The sequence below is a fragment of the Cladophialophora psammophila genome, assembly GCF_000585535.1.
Source record: "Cladophialophora psammophila CBS 110553 chromosome Unknown aczJe-supercont1.18, whole genome shotgun sequence".
Taxonomy (NCBI): Eukaryota; Fungi; Ascomycota; class Eurotiomycetes; order Chaetothyriales; family Herpotrichiellaceae; genus Cladophialophora; species Cladophialophora psammophila.
In genome coordinates this window covers 613353-631432 of record NW_006912939.1, presented here as the reverse complement: position 1 = coordinate 631432, position 18080 = coordinate 613353, and the positions used below count along the sequence as shown (strand labels likewise).

The 18080-nt window shown below is 52.8% G+C and overlaps 5 protein-coding genes across 5 annotated transcripts; 2 read left to right on the top strand and 3 right to left on the bottom strand.

The window, feature by feature from the left end:
- Nucleotides 1-2593: 2593 nt before the first annotated feature.
- Nucleotides 2594-4641, bottom strand: A1O5_10126 (uncharacterized protein; the record flags this gene model as incomplete). Its single annotated transcript, XM_007750704.1, has 7 exons — nucleotides 2594-2785; nucleotides 2938-3187; nucleotides 3272-3438; nucleotides 3517-3666; nucleotides 3752-3890; nucleotides 3966-4291; nucleotides 4348-4641. 7 exons carry the CDS (start codon nucleotides 4639-4641, stop codon nucleotides 2594-2596), a joined length of 1518 nt encoding a protein of 505 aa, XP_007748894.1.
- A 1148-nt stretch (nucleotides 4642-5789) lies between these two features.
- On the bottom strand, nucleotides 5790-7616 carry A1O5_10125 (uncharacterized protein; the record flags this gene model as incomplete). The annotated part of the gene is made up of 1 exon (XM_007750703.1): nucleotides 5790-7616. The coding sequence occupies one exon, from the start codon at nucleotides 7614-7616 to the stop codon at nucleotides 5790-5792; it is 1827 nt and encodes a 608-aa protein (XP_007748893.1).
- A 688-nt stretch (nucleotides 7617-8304) lies between these two features.
- On the bottom strand, nucleotides 8305-9278 carry A1O5_10124 (uncharacterized protein; the record flags this gene model as incomplete). Its single annotated transcript, XM_007750702.1, has 2 exons — nucleotides 8305-8695; nucleotides 8794-9278. 2 exons carry the CDS (start codon nucleotides 9276-9278, stop codon nucleotides 8305-8307), a joined length of 876 nt encoding a protein of 291 aa, XP_007748892.1.
- A 743-nt stretch (nucleotides 9279-10021) lies between these two features.
- Nucleotides 10022-12015, top strand: A1O5_10123 (cyclohexanone monooxygenase; the record flags this gene model as incomplete). Its single annotated transcript, XM_007750701.1, has 2 exons — nucleotides 10022-10428; nucleotides 10497-12015. The coding sequence occupies 2 exons, from the start codon at nucleotides 10022-10024 to the stop codon at nucleotides 12013-12015; spliced, it is 1926 nt and encodes a 641-aa protein (XP_007748891.1).
- Nucleotides 12016-16463: 4448 nt separating this feature from the next.
- On the top strand, nucleotides 16464-18037 carry A1O5_10122 (uncharacterized protein; the record flags this gene model as incomplete). The annotated part of the gene is made up of 3 exons (XM_007750700.1): nucleotides 16464-16757; nucleotides 16824-17521; nucleotides 17578-18037. 3 exons carry the CDS (start codon nucleotides 16464-16466, stop codon nucleotides 18035-18037), a joined length of 1452 nt encoding a protein of 483 aa, XP_007748890.1.
- Between the last annotated feature and the right edge of the window lie 43 nt (nucleotides 18038-18080).

The window sequence follows — 18080 nt, the reverse complement described above, 5'->3', positions numbered from 1 at the left end:
TACGAGCACACTTGCCTTGAGACGATTCCTGAGGCAACTAGCCAGAGTCCCTCGTATCTTGCCTTCCACCTAGGCCTACCTCTTGCCCATTTTTGGGACTGGGCAGGGATGGAACCGGCTCAGAATTTGTTGCGTTGCCGGCTTCATCTGCTTGAGCTTGCTTCAATCGTCGAAGGAAGGATCGTCGATGCCTCCTGACCAGCAGGATTCATTTCCACCCGATTCGTAAGTCAGGATCTGTTGACTTTCGGGAGCGCGGGACGCAACCAGATGAACTGCCAGGCTGTACACGGGCCAGACGAAGACATGCAGGTACTGTGCCTACCTACTCCAGAATCGAAACGTGGTTGGCAGGTTGGAGTCTCGAACCGGGGCCTGAGGAATCTGCGAGCCCGCTCGGGCTGGTCATGAATTAGCCCTTGGGGGGAGAGACGAATTCGACGCCAACCTGCTGCCCCTGACCCTGCCAGCCTTCCACCAACGACGACGACAACAGCTGCTTTGTGCCAGGAGAATTAAGTTTCCCATCACTCATTCTTCAGGTGAATCTCGCTGGGCGATTCCACTTTCCATCTTTTACGTACAGCGGATCCGGGAGCCAAAGCTACCGCCCTCGAATCGAGCTCGATTGCGACTCTTCTATTTGCTGGTTTCAAGGGGCAGCAGAAGTCAAGCGAAACAAGCAGCCCCGAATGGAAGCTGGTTCAACTGTCCACACCCCCTCTATCTCGCGGGAATCTGCGGCCGGATACGAGATTCCTTCTTGCCTAGAACTGGTTTGGGTCAATGGCGCGAAAATTCTATGCACAGCCGAGGCAACTTCTGGGCAATCCATAGCTGCCCGGTACCCAGTACTCTGTTCCTATGTGCCACAGGATTCACTAGTTCACCGACCAGAGGCCTGGAGTATTGACATTGTATTGACATTGCTAGCCTCGTTGGATGCGTGCTGGTCTCTAAATGGAACAGGTTTCCAGCAGCCACTATTTAAACCACATTTGACCACCCGCCTTGCAGGGAACGCTCGGCTTAACTATCCTGGAGCAATATCCTCAACCACGGCAATCCAGCCACCCCTCATCAAGTGTGCCTGAGCTAATAAAGTCAATTCAAGACTAAATATTCTTCTCAAAGCATGGAATACCCCCACCGATCCGGGGACTTCCCATGTTTCTGTGCTGGCTTTCACAATGCCAGGATTCTCCCCCTTTCAGGGTGATCAGTGGCGTTTTGGCCCGATCTTTTCGAGCCGTCTGCTCCGGACGCCCAATGGACGAATGCAAGGCACAGAAAGCTGGCCATCCTCGCCAGCGACAAGGAAATGCGGCACGCTTTGATATCGACCGCCCCGACTCTGCTCGATCCGCAGAGTACTGGTAGCACCGGTATGGATGACTTCCCCGAAGGGAAACGATGAGACCTCGCCTCTTAACTTTTTGTTTCGGGCAGAAATTGAGAGAGGAGTCCAGTTTTGCAACTTCTTGGGCGAAAATTCTTCTCTTGAAGCTCCCGTCTGGGCTCTTCATCGCACAGGCCAGGCATCCTGGCGCCGCTCCACCCTGAGCGATTCTCTTTCTTCAGGCAGACATAGGGCTTCAACTCCTGGGCAGCTGAAGAATTGCCTTATCTCTAACCCCATTAGACTGAGGCCCTTTTCTCACCTATCAGCCAAGCCGCGATCTCAGAAGCACCCCGCCTTCACGGCATTCTTTTTATGGGCGGCATGCGATCTCGGGTTGAAAAGTTGCCCTGCAAGGTATTCGCGCTATCTCCAGATCGCTCTTTCTCCTATCGAGCTGAAATTTTCTCGGTGGATTCATTGATCCACAAGCAGGGAAACTTTTCGTAGGTACCTCTGGCTCCGATCGACAATGCCCGCATTGGTTGATCCAAGATTATTCTTCCCGTGACTGAGCTTGTATGCCATGTGAACATTAGGGCGGGACCGCCTTCTCTCAACCCTGGAGCATGGTTTGTTTGGAAGTTAAAGACGCGGGAAATGCATCCACTCTGGGACACTCTTTGCGGGGCTCGTTTGCTGCCAGGTCATTGGTATGCCTACGAGGTAAAGTACCTAGTTTGTGTCTAAAACCTCGAAGCTAGCACCTCCCACTTGGACTAGGTGGACAAGACTTCCCAACTGTCTGGCTCTTTTTCTCCTCCACCTAGCCTTTTTGGGGCAGTCCCCCTTTGGAAACGGAGCCTGTATCGAGGGCAAGCTTGCCGTTGAGTTGGATACAAGTAGGTGGAGATGACTACTGTACCTGCCTAGTTTTCACGTAGATGCGAAGTTCAACTGCGTTGCATGCCAGATTCTATTTACCTGAAAGAAAAGCGTTGAATTGCTTTGGACAGCAAATATGGGATTCCTTTCGCACGTCCGAGGTACAAGTATTAGTTCAGTGTACCTCAAGAGACAATATAGAAATAAATCCATATCGACCACGTGGCAATGCCCGGAGAAGACGATTCTCCTGGGGAGGAGGAGGCTGATCCAGCAGCTCTTGACGTGCACTGCCCCATCGTAATTCCGCTCCAGGAGATCTGGGCCCCTCTCCGCCTCCCTCCCTCCCGCTCTTTTTTTTTCTCTCTCTCAATATTTTCCTCGCCATTTGAACCTGACAATGACGCCGGACTGCTTCCAGAACCAGACGGCCTCGGTCTTCCACTCGGGCTCGCTCGACGCCCACTCGATGTGGAAGTGGCGCAGGATCTGCGGGATGAACTTGCCCATCTCGAGGATGGAGATGTTCTTGCCGATGCACGTGCGCGCTCCGGCGCCGAACTGGGTTCCATGCGTCAGGGTGGATGGTGGGAAACGAGAACAAGAAAGGAAGAGTAAAAACGGACAAAACAAAAGATGAAGAGAAGACATGAGAATATGTTACGGAGGATGGAAGTTGGGGTCGTGGCTCGTAGGTCAGGTCAGTAACATACCGCGAGGAAGCTCCGATCCATGAGTTTCAGTTGCTCAGCCGACGCTTCGAGCCAGCGTTCAGGGCGGAATGCGTCGACGTCGCTGCCGTAGATGGCCCTGTCCATCTGCACGACGGGCGCTGTGATGCTGACGTTGGTGCCGCCGGGGAGGTCGACGCCGCAGATGGTTGCGCCTTCTGGGGGCACGTACCGCTCCAGCGGCAGGGCGACGCCCGGGTGCAAGCGCATGGCCTCTTTCATCACGGCTTGTCTGTGATGCACGTTACTTCAGCTCTTCCAACAAGGGCGCGGAGCATGGGCTGGGGCCGACCAAGCGGCGCGCGATTGAACGTACAGGTACGGAAGCTTCAGACATTCCTCATACGATATGTAAGTCGACAGCTGTCCGTTTTTCTCCGCTTCGTCGATCTCTGCCACGAGCTTCTCGAACGCCCGTGGCGTCTTGGTGAGGTAGTAAAAGCACGCGCGCAGCGAGACCGCCGTGGTATCGGAGCCGGCAATCTATTGTATTCCCGAGTCAGCGAAGAAATGCACGGCCTGTATTCCACCCATTCATCACCAATGTGAGGGAAACTCAACGATATTGTTGGACAGATGGTTCATCATGTCCCTGAATGGGATTTTCCCGTCTTTGGCCTCTTTCTCCCTCAGCTGCGCCAGAAAATCTGTCCGCCCCGTCTTCTCTCCTCCTCCTTGGGTGTCGTACCGAACGATCTCGTCTTCGGTGACCTGGCGGTTTTCGCGATTTTCTGTCAGCTTTGGAAGAAGAAAAACACCCTCGGCCCGTTGTTCGTGGAACTGGGGGCTTCCGTACCTTCAGAAACCTGTACAGCGCATCAGGGATTTGCGGGAAAAGCCACTTCAAGGTTCCCACAACTGTCCGATTCCCAAGCAGCCATGGGTGGAGTTCTGGATATTGGCCGATGATCTTGACATAATGCAGGCCTCCGTCACTGAGGGTTGTTTATTAGCCACTCTTGCAATGGCTATGTCAGACTTAAGAAGACGGGCCGGAAAGGTCAACTCACAGGTCTCCGATCATGTTGTTAATGTCGCGGCGTTCCTCGAGGAAGCCAAAGCGTCGTTGGAAAGTCATGCTCGCAATGACATCAAAGGCGTACCACTGAACCCAGGCTGAAAGATCAACGGGCTGACCCTCCAGATCACGCATGGCGTCAATGAATATGCCGGTGCATTCGTCCGCGTACGGCTCGTAGTTTCGCATGTTTGTCATCCCGAATAACTGAGCAACGGGTCTCTTTAAGTTCCGGTGGGCTATGGGATCGCGCTCGGTGAAGACGCTGGGCATGGGCTTGCCCTGGTACGAGGGACTCATCGTGTTATAGAAATCAGTCTGCGTCGAATATTAGAGAACTGTTTCCCTCCTCAACTGTGCTGGGTAGGAAGCACCTTGAGAAATTTGCTCCCGATTCCGTAGATCAGAGGGATCTCAGACGGGTCTGCGATCGAGACGTGATTCGGACCCACGCGAACAATCGGTCCGTACACCTCATGGACCTTCCTGTACTCCGCAGGAGCTTTACCTCCAGCGACCAGGGACAAACGGTATAAACGAGAGAATCGGGCAGACAAGGGACCCGGCAGGCTTCGAAGGCCCGGTCGAAAAGCTATCCGTATGCAATTGATGCAGTACGCGATGAAAAGGACACCGCCCAAATAGATGATGACGGGAGAGAACTCCATCTCCAATGATATCAGGGATATACTGTACCAGTCAGGGGTCAGATAGGATGATGACCTTTGTAGTCTCCAGTCATTTTTCTCTCTCCGACCTTCTAGAACTCTACGAGTTGCTTCGCACTCACTCTTTATATGTTCGCTGCACAGCCTTACCACGCTTAAGCTTACCCCACAACAGGCCCGCGAGAACCGCCTTGTCCCACATCATAAAGCGGGCTGGAATGCGGGAATGGAGTCGTGGGGAAACCTCTGCAAGCGGTCAAAGATCGACATTTCACGGACATGTCAGTCGTGTTGTAAGTGGTGAGTGTGGTGCAGTGTGTAGGTGGCGTAGGGGTTGATGATGTATGGCCAGCAAGCACGAGCACTCGGAAGCGGAAGCGGAGGCTGAAGCTGAACGGCCTGAGGCGGCAAACCGAGTGCGAGCCGATCACATGGGTCTGCAGCCTGGTCCAGCCATTTATCGGTCGAGAAGCCTTGGTCGCGTGGCACTCTGGCACTCTGGCACTCTGGCACTCTGCAAGGCAACCTGTCCCTCCATTCTCCCCTCAGCACATTCTCCAGGATCTTCAATAGACGGGAGCACCCATCTCCCTGCTGTTGATTGACACATTTGATCATTCTAGGAACCTGGAGGGACCCTGTCTTTGTGGTTTGATACGCTTAGGTGCGATGCGCACTTATTGTGGTATCCCTCCCAAGGCTTCAATTTTAACATTGCCCGGCAAAGGGGTGGGTGACGCACCAGTTGCCTTCAAGTAAGCGTCCTTAGCCTGCTCGCGTCGGTCTTTCACCTTACTTGACCACCTCTTAGAGAAGAGACAGAGATTTGTGTCTGCCAGCGGATATAGTTCGTGACCAAAGGTTTGATCTTAGTTCTGGCGTTGGAAACGACAGGCAATGGCTACCTCGATCGCGCGACCAACGAAGACTCCGCGCTATTGGGGCTCAAGACTTTTTTGCTAAGGCCTGGTATGCTGCGAGATCGTCGTTGAGGCCTGGACAAGGAAAAAGGGGAGCAGATGCCGCCCCTGAAATTAAGCTAGACGTGTATCAAGCCTGTAAGTTATATATCTGGGCTGCAAAATGATTTGTACTGTTCGGCTATCACGATGACATCTTTCCCAATGTAGTCGTGGCTTCCATACATCCTATATATGGCTGTTCCGTGCTTCATTCGAATCTGCGCCCGAGACCAGGGACAAAAGGAGCCTCAGCAAACCTGGGTCGCCTCGTGATTGAACAGGGGGGAGCTTTAGGTTACCCTCCAACATTTGCCGAAGCTCTGCTTTCTTCAATGTCAAGTCGACGTCACTGGCATCGTCGGGCTGCCTTCGATATGTAAGAGCGCCATTGCTCATGATCAACTTCCACTTTTCCTCTGTATCGACGACATGTAAGCCGAACGCGAAATTTTGTCGTACGGCTCTAGGCCCATCAATTCGAACAGAGAACCCCGCTAGCCATTGCTCGACAGAGAGTTGTGGATTCACTGCATCCATAGCAGTAAGACTTCTTTCCGTGTTCCAGCCAGATCGCAGTTCCTGGGCCGAGGTGAGATAGAAGTTGCGCCAGGTGGCATTTTCTGCACCGAATCCGAGCTTTTCAAATACCAATGCCAGAGCGGCCCTTGCCTTTCCGTGAGCAGGCTCTGCGGCAACGGCGTGACCAAGTAGCGTCGCCGCGAAGCGGAGATCACCCTCTTTCGCAAAGGTCTCGGCCTTTCGGACAACTTCATCCACACTACCCATGCAAGACAGATAACGCTTTCCTTCCTCGGCAGGAGGATATTGCCACAGATGTGCTGGATTCCCATCAAACCAGGTCATGTACTTTTGATAGATACCCTTGATGTTGTGGCTCAGCGATCCATAGTAGCCCTGAGCGTGCCAAGCCTGCTGCAATGCGGGTGGCAATGTCATGATTTCCGCGATTTCAATACCTGTCAAACCAGCATTCATCAGCCGCACAGTTTGGTCGTGCATGTATCCATACAGGTCTCGTTGTTCCGACACAAGCTCGATGATGTTGGCTGAGCCCCAAGTCGGCCAGTTGTGCCCGGCAAATAAGACATCTGAAACCTCACCGAAGAGGACGATGGTCTCGTCCAAATATCGTGACCAGGCTTTCGCATCTCGCACCTCAGCGCCACGAAGCGTGACGATGTTATGCATGCCGTGAGTAGCGCACTCTGCAATGCATAGGGCCCGGCGGTCCGGAAAGTAAAAATTCATTTCCGCCGGAGCTTCCGTCTCTGGTACCACCTGAAACACGATTCTGACTCCGTCCACGACATGTTCTTCACCGGTGTTCTTGATCAAAACAGTTGGTGGGACCATAGAAATAGCCCCAGCTGAAGTTGTCATACCAAGTCCACATCCGATTTGACCTGTTGGCCCTTTTGGGATCTTGTTTCCATACATGAAAGCGGCCCGTCTGCGCATTGATGGTCCAGCGAAAATGTTTTCATTTAGGGCAGCGCCCATGAAGCCTTCGGGAGCAAGAATGGGCACATTTATTGAGGAATCGTCAAGCAGAACACCTTGAGCACCACCGAAATGATCCACATGAGAGTGTGAATAGATCAATCCAGTGACTTTCCTGGCACCTCGATGGCTTTGGTAGAGGTTCAGCGCTGCTTGTGCACATTCCACCGAAATAAGAGGATCAATAACAATAACTCCAGTCTGACCTTCCACGATCGTCATATTGGAGATATCGAAACCACGAACCTGGTAGATGCCATCGTTAACCTTGAACAGGCCTTGGATCGAATTCAGTTGGCCTTGCCGCCAGAGCTTAGGGTCTGCAGTTGCAGGACAGTCATCTTTTAGGAAAGCATATGCATCGTTGTCCCACAACACGCGACCATTTCGAGCTCTGATAACGCATGGGTCTTGAGACGCGATCAACCCGCGTGTGGCGTTCTCAAAGTCGTCGCGGTCAGCGAAAGAGGGTGAGAATTGGACAGATGTCATTTTGGAAAGTGCTATCCTGGCAAATCAAACACGTGGATCGTTTGAGATCGGCTAAGCCCAGCCTTCAGAGACAGCAGCAAGACCTTCGGTCTCTCTACTCGGTAGAGAAGATGTGCTTGTTGGTCACGTTTCCGGAACTCCTGCACCGCGAACTCGCATCAACTTTCCATGTCACGCCAAGGGTAGTCGTTCGCAGTTCGGTAATGGCGACACAACCTAGGTTGAGTTGAGTTTACGCTGACGCTGCCGAACAGAACCGATTCATCCTTTGCCGAAGAAAGGCGCTAAGCCCGCCGGTAGTGGGAACTTAATGCCCAGCTCAATGATTCCTCGTGGTGGAATTTGATGCGCACAAAGCATTCTCGGGCAAGGCCTGAAGGGGCCTTGAGCTTTACGAAGCCGCATCTGCGCGGCTGGAATGGCCGCCAGCATTTGGGGGAGCATGTATGGAGTACGGTGGACGGAGTAATGAGATGAATTTTGATGCCTCGTAGTGAATTAACAATGAATTGGTACGCGTCGCGTTGCGCGAGCCACGAAGGACGCGTCGAAGACTGACGTCAGACCAAAACAAGAGACAACAGACCCAGCAACGAGTCTCAGCCTTTTCCATACATCCGTACCACTCAGACCACTTCCGATCACCAACCTCAGCCTTGATCAACCCTTGATCAACCCTCACACGACCCTAGTCCTTCTTATCAAAATTGACGCCTCTTCTTTTGAGCTCTGCCTCCAACTTGTTCGTCATGATGTACTCTGCGCCTTCATCTCCCCATTCAGGCTGCTTTCTGTAATGGATCTTGTCGATACTACATTCGGCTGCTTGCCCCGTGAGAGAGTCATCCTCCACAAACCCCATTACTGCTCGCACAATGGTCGACTTCGGTGTCACGTATTCGGGCGGAGCGACAGACATCAACACTCCGGTCAACCCGGTGTCGACAAGTCCGGGACAGATACAGTTCACCGTGATTGGCTCGCCGAGCGTCGTCAACCGTCTGGCCATGGCGCGAACCAGGCCCACAATTCCATGTTTCGCTGCAGTGTATAGAGGTATAGTGTCTCCTGGATATAGCCTGCGCGGAAACGGTAAGTGGTTGTATTTGACCGAGACGAGAAAAAGAAAGATTCAAAGGATATGGTCGGCTGACGAATGCTAACATCGCTGACGTACCCGCACATGGAAGAGGTGAAAACTATCTTGCCCGCCTTAGAAGGGTTCTGCCGGAAGAAGTGCATAGCCAAATAGGCACTGTACACCATTGCATTTAGGCAAACATCGATAACCAGTTCGTCCGGCTTCGCTGGCACCCCTGGCAGGTTTGGCAGAAACTCGGTGGCGGGCGCATAGAAGCTGATTCTATCACCAATGCCAGCGTTCGCAAACACCAAGTCCAGTCTGTGCCACTTGTCCCAAGTCTGAGCGAAGGCTTTCGCCTGCGATTCATAGTCTGTTACATCGGCCTGGACGAACATGGTTCTCTTTGGGTCAAAGTCGGATTCCACAGATGATATCGACTTTTCATTGAGATCGACGATTGTCAAGTTCCAGCCTTTGGCAGCCAGCTCTCGGGCAACTGCCAACCCCATCCCGCTCGCACCGCCGGTGATATAGGCCACAGGCGCAGAAGACCCCGCTGTATCGCCGTTTGCACCCATGTTGCTTATGTCCAAACGAACGGTGGATTAGATAAATCGTCGGGTCGGGTCTGACTCTTGCTGATGCCGCTCTGCTTACTTGCCCTTCTTATATCACATCTGCGACAAATATTCGGCCCGAAGAGAATGAAATCGCGATTGCCAGCACTGGCAAGACCCCGCAGAAGCAGCGATCTTGGATTGTTGCACGACCGTTTTCGTATGTATTCTACTGCCGAGGCAGGCCGTTTTGGGTAACCAGTGCGAGGCCAATACAGCATCCGTATTCGGTTCGAAAGCCAATCTCGAACAACACCACGAGGTCAAAGACGTGATCTTTTTCGCAACGCATTCCCCATTCACACGCTTCAGACCTCGGTATCTGAATGGCTATGCAACCCGAGAGACAAATGCGGGGGATTGAGATAACCGCCAATCGTCCGCGGTTCACTTTGCGAATCTATACTGTTGTCTCACTCTGAGAACTGTGGTTGCAACCTTTTCGGCATTGATGCGGTAACACAGTTCGGGCCCGAGAGTCAACAGCCAGAATCCCATATATCTCAGCAGAAAGATCAGGCTCTTCCATCTACCTTCCTGTCCTGCCGAGGTCACCTCACTGACAGATCGTGAATAGATTGAAGGTTACCCTACTGTTATTGACAGTGACAGGCGCATCAGCAAAGGCGTCCAAAGAAACTTCTTGTTTTCTAAATACCCCAAAGCTTGGCTGAAACCGGTGTGACTGCATTGATCAGATTAAGATGGGCTCAGTCGAGGTCCTTGTTCCGTCTGATCTCTTGGGTCCAAAGCCCCCAAAGGCGACGCTCGAGTCTAATATTTCTCTGGCCTCTAAACCCAATGACCTTCCCTTCGACCCTGACGCGTTGAAGCGGAAGTACCTGGAGGAACGTGATAAAAGGTTAAAGTACGGCCAAGAGAAAGGTGGTATCAACCAATATCGTCTTGTCGAGCACGATGGCCCTTTTGCCCACTACCTCAAGGATCCATGGGTAGAGCCTGGTTTCCAACGAGATCCGATCGACGAGGAAGTCGACGCTGTTATTATCGGCGGCGGATATGGCGCTCAGCTCGTGGCCGTTCGGCTCATTGAAGCTGGCGTCACCAACTTACGCATCATTGAGAAAGCAGGTGACTTTGGAGGGACCTGGTGAGCCTAGTCCCACTTAACAATCGCCTGAAGTGGCTCGAAGAGAGCTGCTCTTAACACGTCAATAGGTATTGGAATCGATATCCGGGTGCTCAATGCGATATTGAATCGTACATATACATGCCTCTGCTCGAAGAGCTAAACTACATGCCGACGGAGAAGTACGCCAGAGCCAACGAACTCTTGAAACACGCTGAAATGATCGGCCGTCGCTGGGGTTTGTATGACAAAGCATTGTTCCAGACCGAGACGCATAGTCTGGAGTGGGACGAGAAGACTTCGCTATGGACGGCAAAGACCAATTGGGGCGATACAATCCGGACAAAGTACGTCATTCCAGCTGCTGGACCTCTACATCGTCCAAAGCTTCCCGGCCTCGAGGGGATCGAGTCTTTCAAAGGTCACTCTTTCCATTCTTCTAGGTGGGATTACAACTACACCGGCGGTGACACTACAGGTAACCTCCATAAGCTTTCCGACAAACGTGTAGGCATCATCGGCACCGGTGCAACTGCCGTTCAAATTGTGCCTCATTTAGGAAAATGGGCCAAGGAGGTATATGTCTTCCAACGGACGCCGTCCTCGATCGACGTTCGCGGAAACCGGCCAACTGACCCCGAGTGGGCCGCATCGCTCAAGCCAGGCTGGCAAAAGGAGCGCATGGACAACTTTAACATTATCGTCAACGGCGGCATCGCGCCCGTCGACCTCGTCAACGACGGCTGGACGGACATCTTACATAAGCTGCTCGCACGTTGGCAGCCTACAGTAGACAATGAGCCCGCTGACCCGGCCAAAGCCGCAGCGCAGCGCCAGATCGCAGACTATGAGAAAATGGAGTCTGTTCGGGCACGCTGCGACGAGGTAGTCAAGGATCCTGTGACCGCAGCAGCCTTGAAGCCGTGGTACAACCAGCTGTGCAAACGACCATGCTTTCACGATGAATACCTGGATGCATTCAATCGGCCCAACGTGCACTTGATCGACACGGCGGGCAAGGGCGTCGACGCCATCACTGAAACGGGGGTCGTAGCCAATGGTCAACTCTACGAACTCGACACCCTCATCTACGCGACAGGCTTCGAGCTGGCGACTGAATGGAGCCATCGCTCCAACATGGAAGTAACGGGGCGCAACGGCCAGACCATCACCGAATGCTGGAAAGACGGCTCGCGCACCCTGCACGGCTGGACAACGCGCGACTTCCCCAACTGCTTCTGGGTGCAGATTGTACAGGCCGCACTGTCTCCCAACTTCCTGCACGTGACGGGGGAGCAGGCTGAACATATTGCGTACGTGATCTCCGAGTGTCAAAAGCGCGGCGTCAGGACGGTCGAACCGACCGCGGAGGCCGAGGAGGATTGGATCAACACGATCCTGAAGATGGCCATGCTGCGCGCCGAATTCCTCTCTGGGTGCACACCGGGTTACTATAACAACGAGGGCACGAGCATTCCGGGGGCTGCCAGGAATGCCAGTTACGGGGGTGGTGCGCCGGCCTTTCTGAACTTGTTGAAGGAGTGGAGGACCAAGGGAGACTTAGAGGGCCTAGACTTGAAGTTCAACGAGGAAGCGACCACATCATGATGGCGTTGGTGATCGTGATGATGACTGATGGAAAGAAATGTAAGATTCATCCCCCGTTTGCATTCGACCGACTGAGTGAATGATCGATTGATTGTTCAGTGTTGTCCAGCATCCATCCATATACATACTTTGCCTTCGGCGAGAATAAACCAGTTAGGTCGTCAGATGTAGTAACATGGCACTTTTCCCAGCCTCATGCCTCATGTTTCTCCGCCCCTTGAACCCTATGCTCTATAGCTTGTACCTCAAGCCTCACGTCTCCCGCCAAAGGGAACGAGCCTGATCCCTCCCCTATTTGACCTGTCTGATCTGCACGCAGAATCCACTGTCCAAAGTGCAAGGTACAGCGCACCACGCACAGAGCAATGGGCACTCAGCAGCGAGTAGCTCCATACGTAAAACACAGAAATCTCGACCGGAATGGGCCCTATGCCTCGTATGGCGCATGATGGTACCTACATACATACCATACCCCAGCATGAACAGAATCGCGCATCAAACATCCCCAGAAAACCCGACCAGGCCCACGCGAGCGCTTTGCAAAAAAAACCGTTGATCACCTCGTCTATAACGCTGTGCAAATGTACCCCAATGTGTTACAGATATATGCATGTTCGTTGATGAGTAACAACACCGCAACGGGCTTCCGGGACATCACATAATTACCTAGCAGGTGTAGAGAACTCCGTAAGTTCGCGGGGTATGAGCTTGGATGGTGGTCGGACAATTCTCGCATCTCGCTCGTCGTTTCTCCTGCACGATGATGTAGGGTCCTGCATCGCTGCTCAAGAACAAAAGGCAGCAGATGACGACAGAGGCCGAGTTTGCGCCGAACTTGTCACTTGTCTGATTGGCCGTGTAGGAGCGCGAATATTGAGTGTGTGCGTGGGTGCGTGCTCACCCCACGGGGGCAGCGTGTATAAAGGATAGGCAAGGACCAAGGGATTTGGCTACCAGTATCTGTGTGGAAGTCCAACACAAAAGCCACCGAGCGAACAAAACACATAACACAATAAGAACGGTTTGACCATACATACCGTATCCAACACCATCCATCACACTGTACCGTAGCGGAACACGCGACAACCTTTCCTTAATGAATTCCGTCAGTACGGAGAACGCATCGGCCCATTGCAGGTCGCCATCAAGCTCCAGTCTGCCGGCTCCGCTGCAGAACCTCGTTGACAAGGCCGAGAAGGAAAGAGATCTGTACGAAGATCCGTGGAGTCGAGTGTAAGTTCCCGTTGACAATAGCCTCTCCCCGCCTGCCCATGGGTCCCACAATCTGACATGACACGAGGAACAATAGTCCAGGTCCACAGACTTCGGAACAAGTCCAACCACAACAATCAAAGCAGTCCAGCAAAGTCGAGCAAGGCAACAACAAGAAATCATTTCTCAGGAAGCCTCGTCTGCCAGGGTCGCTGCAACGTCTTATTGACAGGGCAGAGGTGGACAGAGAGGTGTATGAAGACCCCTGGTCGCGAATGTGAGCAAGCACTGACACTCGCCTCTTCTGTGTGGGTGGTGAAGCAAATTGCTGACAAAACTTTTGCAGTCCTAGAGCCCTGGGTTTGGGAAAGTCGAGCAAAAAGCAAGACACGAAGAAGCCCGCGACAAAGGCTTGAGAAGAAGGCCAGCTGAGGGACACAGAACTCGAGGATGCTGCCTTCATGACTCCATTAACCACTTCTCTTTGCCATGACGAAATCATCAATCGTCACAAGCCCCAACTTCGATAGAGCCAAACGAATTCACACGAATCAACCCAAGGAAGGATGTGATCCTTGCTTGGAGCCAGCACGCCGAGATGGCAAATCGCTGGTGCACATAATATGTATCATTACCAATGGATTGGAGACGCGATGCGATATCGTGGCTGATATCCCGGATCGAGTATGTTGTCAAGATTTTGTCCATTATGCCGGGATGCGAGTACCAGATAGAACAAGGTAAAAGACCTCGAATGTAGACTAGAACCGGGGCTGTCCTTTGGGTGGGCTCCCAGGTTTGATATTAATGACCCAGAATTCGCTTCAATGATTCTTGCTCTGTATCCTCATCGTTACTGTTTTCACAATTCGAAACGTGATAAGGCTAATACGCCCTACGCGATTGGGGAGTAGTGGATGGCGGCGCCACACGTCGGGTGCGCAGGGAAGTGGCGTTGTATTTGTACCTGGTAGTCTTGGTCACGGCGCTTGTGACTTACCTATCAAGGTAGTGGCACCAGTGGTGAGAGATCAGTTGGGGCCCCTCTCCTGTCATCAGACTCGTCATGTCCAGCATTAACGTCTTGTTATTCGCACTGAACGCAATCACCAGAAGCTCTTGTCCTTCTTGAAAGTGTTCTTTGCCCATCTTCAAGTCAGCTGGAGGCGTGGCCAGGATGTATTTTCTAAGAGAAATACTTGTAGATGCCTGATCTTTCCCAGAAGACTAGTGTGACGCTCTTCTCCTGGAGCTCACGCGCTTTCTTGAGCCTTGCTCGCAGCAAACATCGAATCACGTTTCTCTCTCGAGATTGGTCATGTCACGACATGGATAGCACGAGGGAAGGGGTTCAAACACACACCTTTAATGATTGCATCTGGTGCAGCTGAGAAGTAGCGTCTCCAGCCTAGACTTGCATCTTTGAGGGACCACCCACCACTACCAAAATGCAGGCAGTTCTCACGACAGTTCTTTCCAAGCTGATCAGGTGTAACACGCCATTTCACACAAGTTTCTGACCGGCGGACGCACCCTGTCTGCCAATATTCTGGGCTTTCTGGGCGTTTGAATTGAACAAGGCAAAGGTCCTATCGGCAGTCGGTTGTTGTTCATCAACTTGCGGCACTTGAGATTTGATACGGTTTGGCTTCCCACTCGCATCACCACACCAATTCCCCATACCCCGTGTATGCACCTGTGACAGTGTCAGATGTCAAAAGGCAAGCTGATGGTGCCGCGAATCCGAGAAAATTTTGTCGTTCGGCCTGGAAGGCGTATCGAACTCCGCAAAACGTCGATCGATCCGAGCCCAGTTAAGCATTCTAAGCCGTGTCTCCTCCTGACATAAAACTTCGCAGCAACTCGCGTGGCCTTGAGAGTCGAGATGCTTATCATGCGTCAAGATCCCCAAGGCTTCGTGTCAACAGCTTTGGCTCGCGTAAGCGGAAAGCATGGATGATAAAGGGTGGAGGACAGAATTTTTTTTCGCTGAGGCGAGTAGGGAATTGGATCACAGTCCAATCAGGCATCCGTAGTAGCCGGTTCGACCCATGACAGGAACTGGCCCCCTCGCTGCCAACAACCCTCAAGATAGCACAGGCAGACATTCCTGCCGTGTGTGAAGCCAACTTGATTCCAAGTAATTGCCCATTCGCCCTCGTGACACACAGCCGAAGTCTCCAGGACGGACTCTTTACCAAGGACTGCCTGCCAAAGTACCAAGACCATCGGCATGCATTAACTTACGACCATGCCATGGACAAGCGAGATTTCGACTGCCAGGCCGTGCGGGAGGCGGGCGGCCGTGGGGAGGAGGTTCCCTCTCCGGAGTCGGAGTGTGCTTGGGGTGGTGCTTGGGCGGACATGTTTGGCTCTCGCGGCAACCCAAAGCCGCCTCAAGGATTCCGGATCCACAGGGCGAAGACAGAAGAAAGTTGCTGCAAGATGAAGAGGCTGCAAAGAGTCCTGAAGGAAGCGCTCACGCAGCGGAGGTCCTGCTTATCCCGACATGTCCCGTGCCATTGGCCCAGCAGGGAGAGATATGGGGCTTGGCACATATCTTGGCGAGGCTCCACTGATAAGAGAGCAAGGCTCGCTAATCTTAATCTTACAACCTCAGCAGTCAACCACGAGGCGTATTCAGGGGCCTTACCAACCCATTTGTTCCAGGTATTTGCAGCGTCTTTGCTACTGGCCAATCTCCTCTGTCCATCTATCTCTATCAACTCAGGCTTAGTCTCAGGACCGCCATTACCAAGTCGGCTGTCCGGTCCCATTCGAGACAAGGCCCGCAAGTCTCCCGTGTCTGGGGACCCAGAATAAAGAAAAAAAATTCTCGTGCTCCTCGCTTCGAGGCCAAACATAGTACTACACCTGTGGGTGTGTCGACGAGAACAAGAGCAACGGATACCTTTTGGACTGGCCTCTAGCGTGGAGGTGGTCTGGTAATGAAAAGATTTGCCACTCTCGTTCTCGCCATGCTGGACCTTGCTTCCGATATCCGTTGACAGGTACAAGTATATAGTATGTAGGTCTGTCCCCCCGTCTCCACAACTCTCTGCGTCAAACTCTTGTCCCGCAGCAGGGTGTTCATTCCAAGACTCTACACCCAGTATTGTTTGAATCTACGGCCATGGCGTCAGTACCAGTTCCGGTCGCTGTATGTTTCCTCGTCTTCACCAATTCTTCTGAGGCCTCTATGCTAACCCCAGACCTAGCCGGAGTTCAACTCCAGCATGGCGAATGGAGGCAACCCGCAGGAGATAGACGTCAACTTGCCCTACACGGGCCTGGAGTACGAGTATGTCTACCAGATGCTTATGGGATGTCTCGTCTTTGTGATTGTCCCCGGTATCGGTCTTCTCTACGGTGGCATGACGCGCAGAAAGTCTGCCTTGGCCATGGTGTTCCAGTCCCTGACCGTTATGGCCGTGTGCACCTTTCAATGGGCCTTTTGGGGCTTCTCCCTCGCCTTCTCACGAACTGGTGGTCCCTTCATTGGCGACCTGAAGAATTTCGGAATGATTGATGTAAGGAAGCCTGAAGAGTCGACCACGAAATTCCGAGGCAAAACAGGACTGACTTATTATTTCTAGGTCATGGCCGCGCCGTCATGGGGCTCTGCTGTTATCCCCGACATCGTCTTCGCTTTCTATGAGTTAATGTTCTGCGCCTGCGCGACCATGATCGTTGTGGGTGGCTCATTCGAACGCGGTCGCATCCTTCCGTCCATCATCTTCGGCTTCTGCTGGGCCACCATCTGCTACTGCCCGATCTCCTACTGGACCTGGAATGCAAATGGCTGGCTATTCACTTTTGGCGCCCTTGACTTCGCTGGGGGTGGCCCGGTCCACATCTCTAGCGGTACCGCCGGTTTGGCATACGCACTTGTCCTCGGCAAGCGAAGTCGATATGGGGAGAAGCACGTCTACAAGCCTCACAACGTCACCATTGTCTTCCTCGGAACAGTCCTCATCTGGTTCGGGTGGTTTGGCTTCAACGGCGGTTCTGCTCTGAACGCCAGCGTTCGAGCAATGATGGCCGTCTGGAACACCAACATGGCCGCCTCAACTGGTGTCGCTGGTTGGGTCTTGATGGATTACATCAAGCACCGGAAATTCTCTGTTGTCGGCGCCTGCGAGGGGGTTATTGCCGGTCTCGTTGGTATTACACCGGCCGCTGGTTACGTGTCTGTCTGGTGTGGAGCTGCCATTGGTTTCATCACCGCCATTGTGGTCAACTTGAGCGAGCCTATTAACGATTGGCTCCACATTGATGATGGCCTGGAAGTCTTGTGAGTACTGGCTGTAACATGATGGTTGATCGAAGCACTGACTCGGGGGTTAATAGCAAATTGCACGGAATCGGTGGCATGTGCGGAGCATTCCTGACGGGTATCTTTGCCTCTGCCTCCGTCTCATCTCTCGATGGCTTCACCATCGCTCAAGGAGCCATCGACGGCCACGGCGTCCAGATTGCCAAACAACTGGCTGAAATCGCTGCCATCGCTGGCTGGTCTTTCACTCTTTCCGTCATCATGCTGTTGATTCTCAAATACATCCCTGGCCTGCACCTCAGAGTGACAGATGAGGTGGAAATCATTGGTCTGGATCTCGACCAGTTCTCTGACGAGCTTATTGGCGAGTGGTCATTGTTCCAGGACGACGCGACGAACCGTCGAAGTTCGATTGCCCAGATCAACGCTCAGATCACCCAAGGTATCAACCCGCATGGATCATCTACACCACAGTCTGAGAGTGTTGCTGCGGAAAAGGAGGCGGCCAAGACCACCACCGAGGGCCAACAGTGATTGTCTCTACAATATGCTGACTTCAATATTGTCATGCATTGCC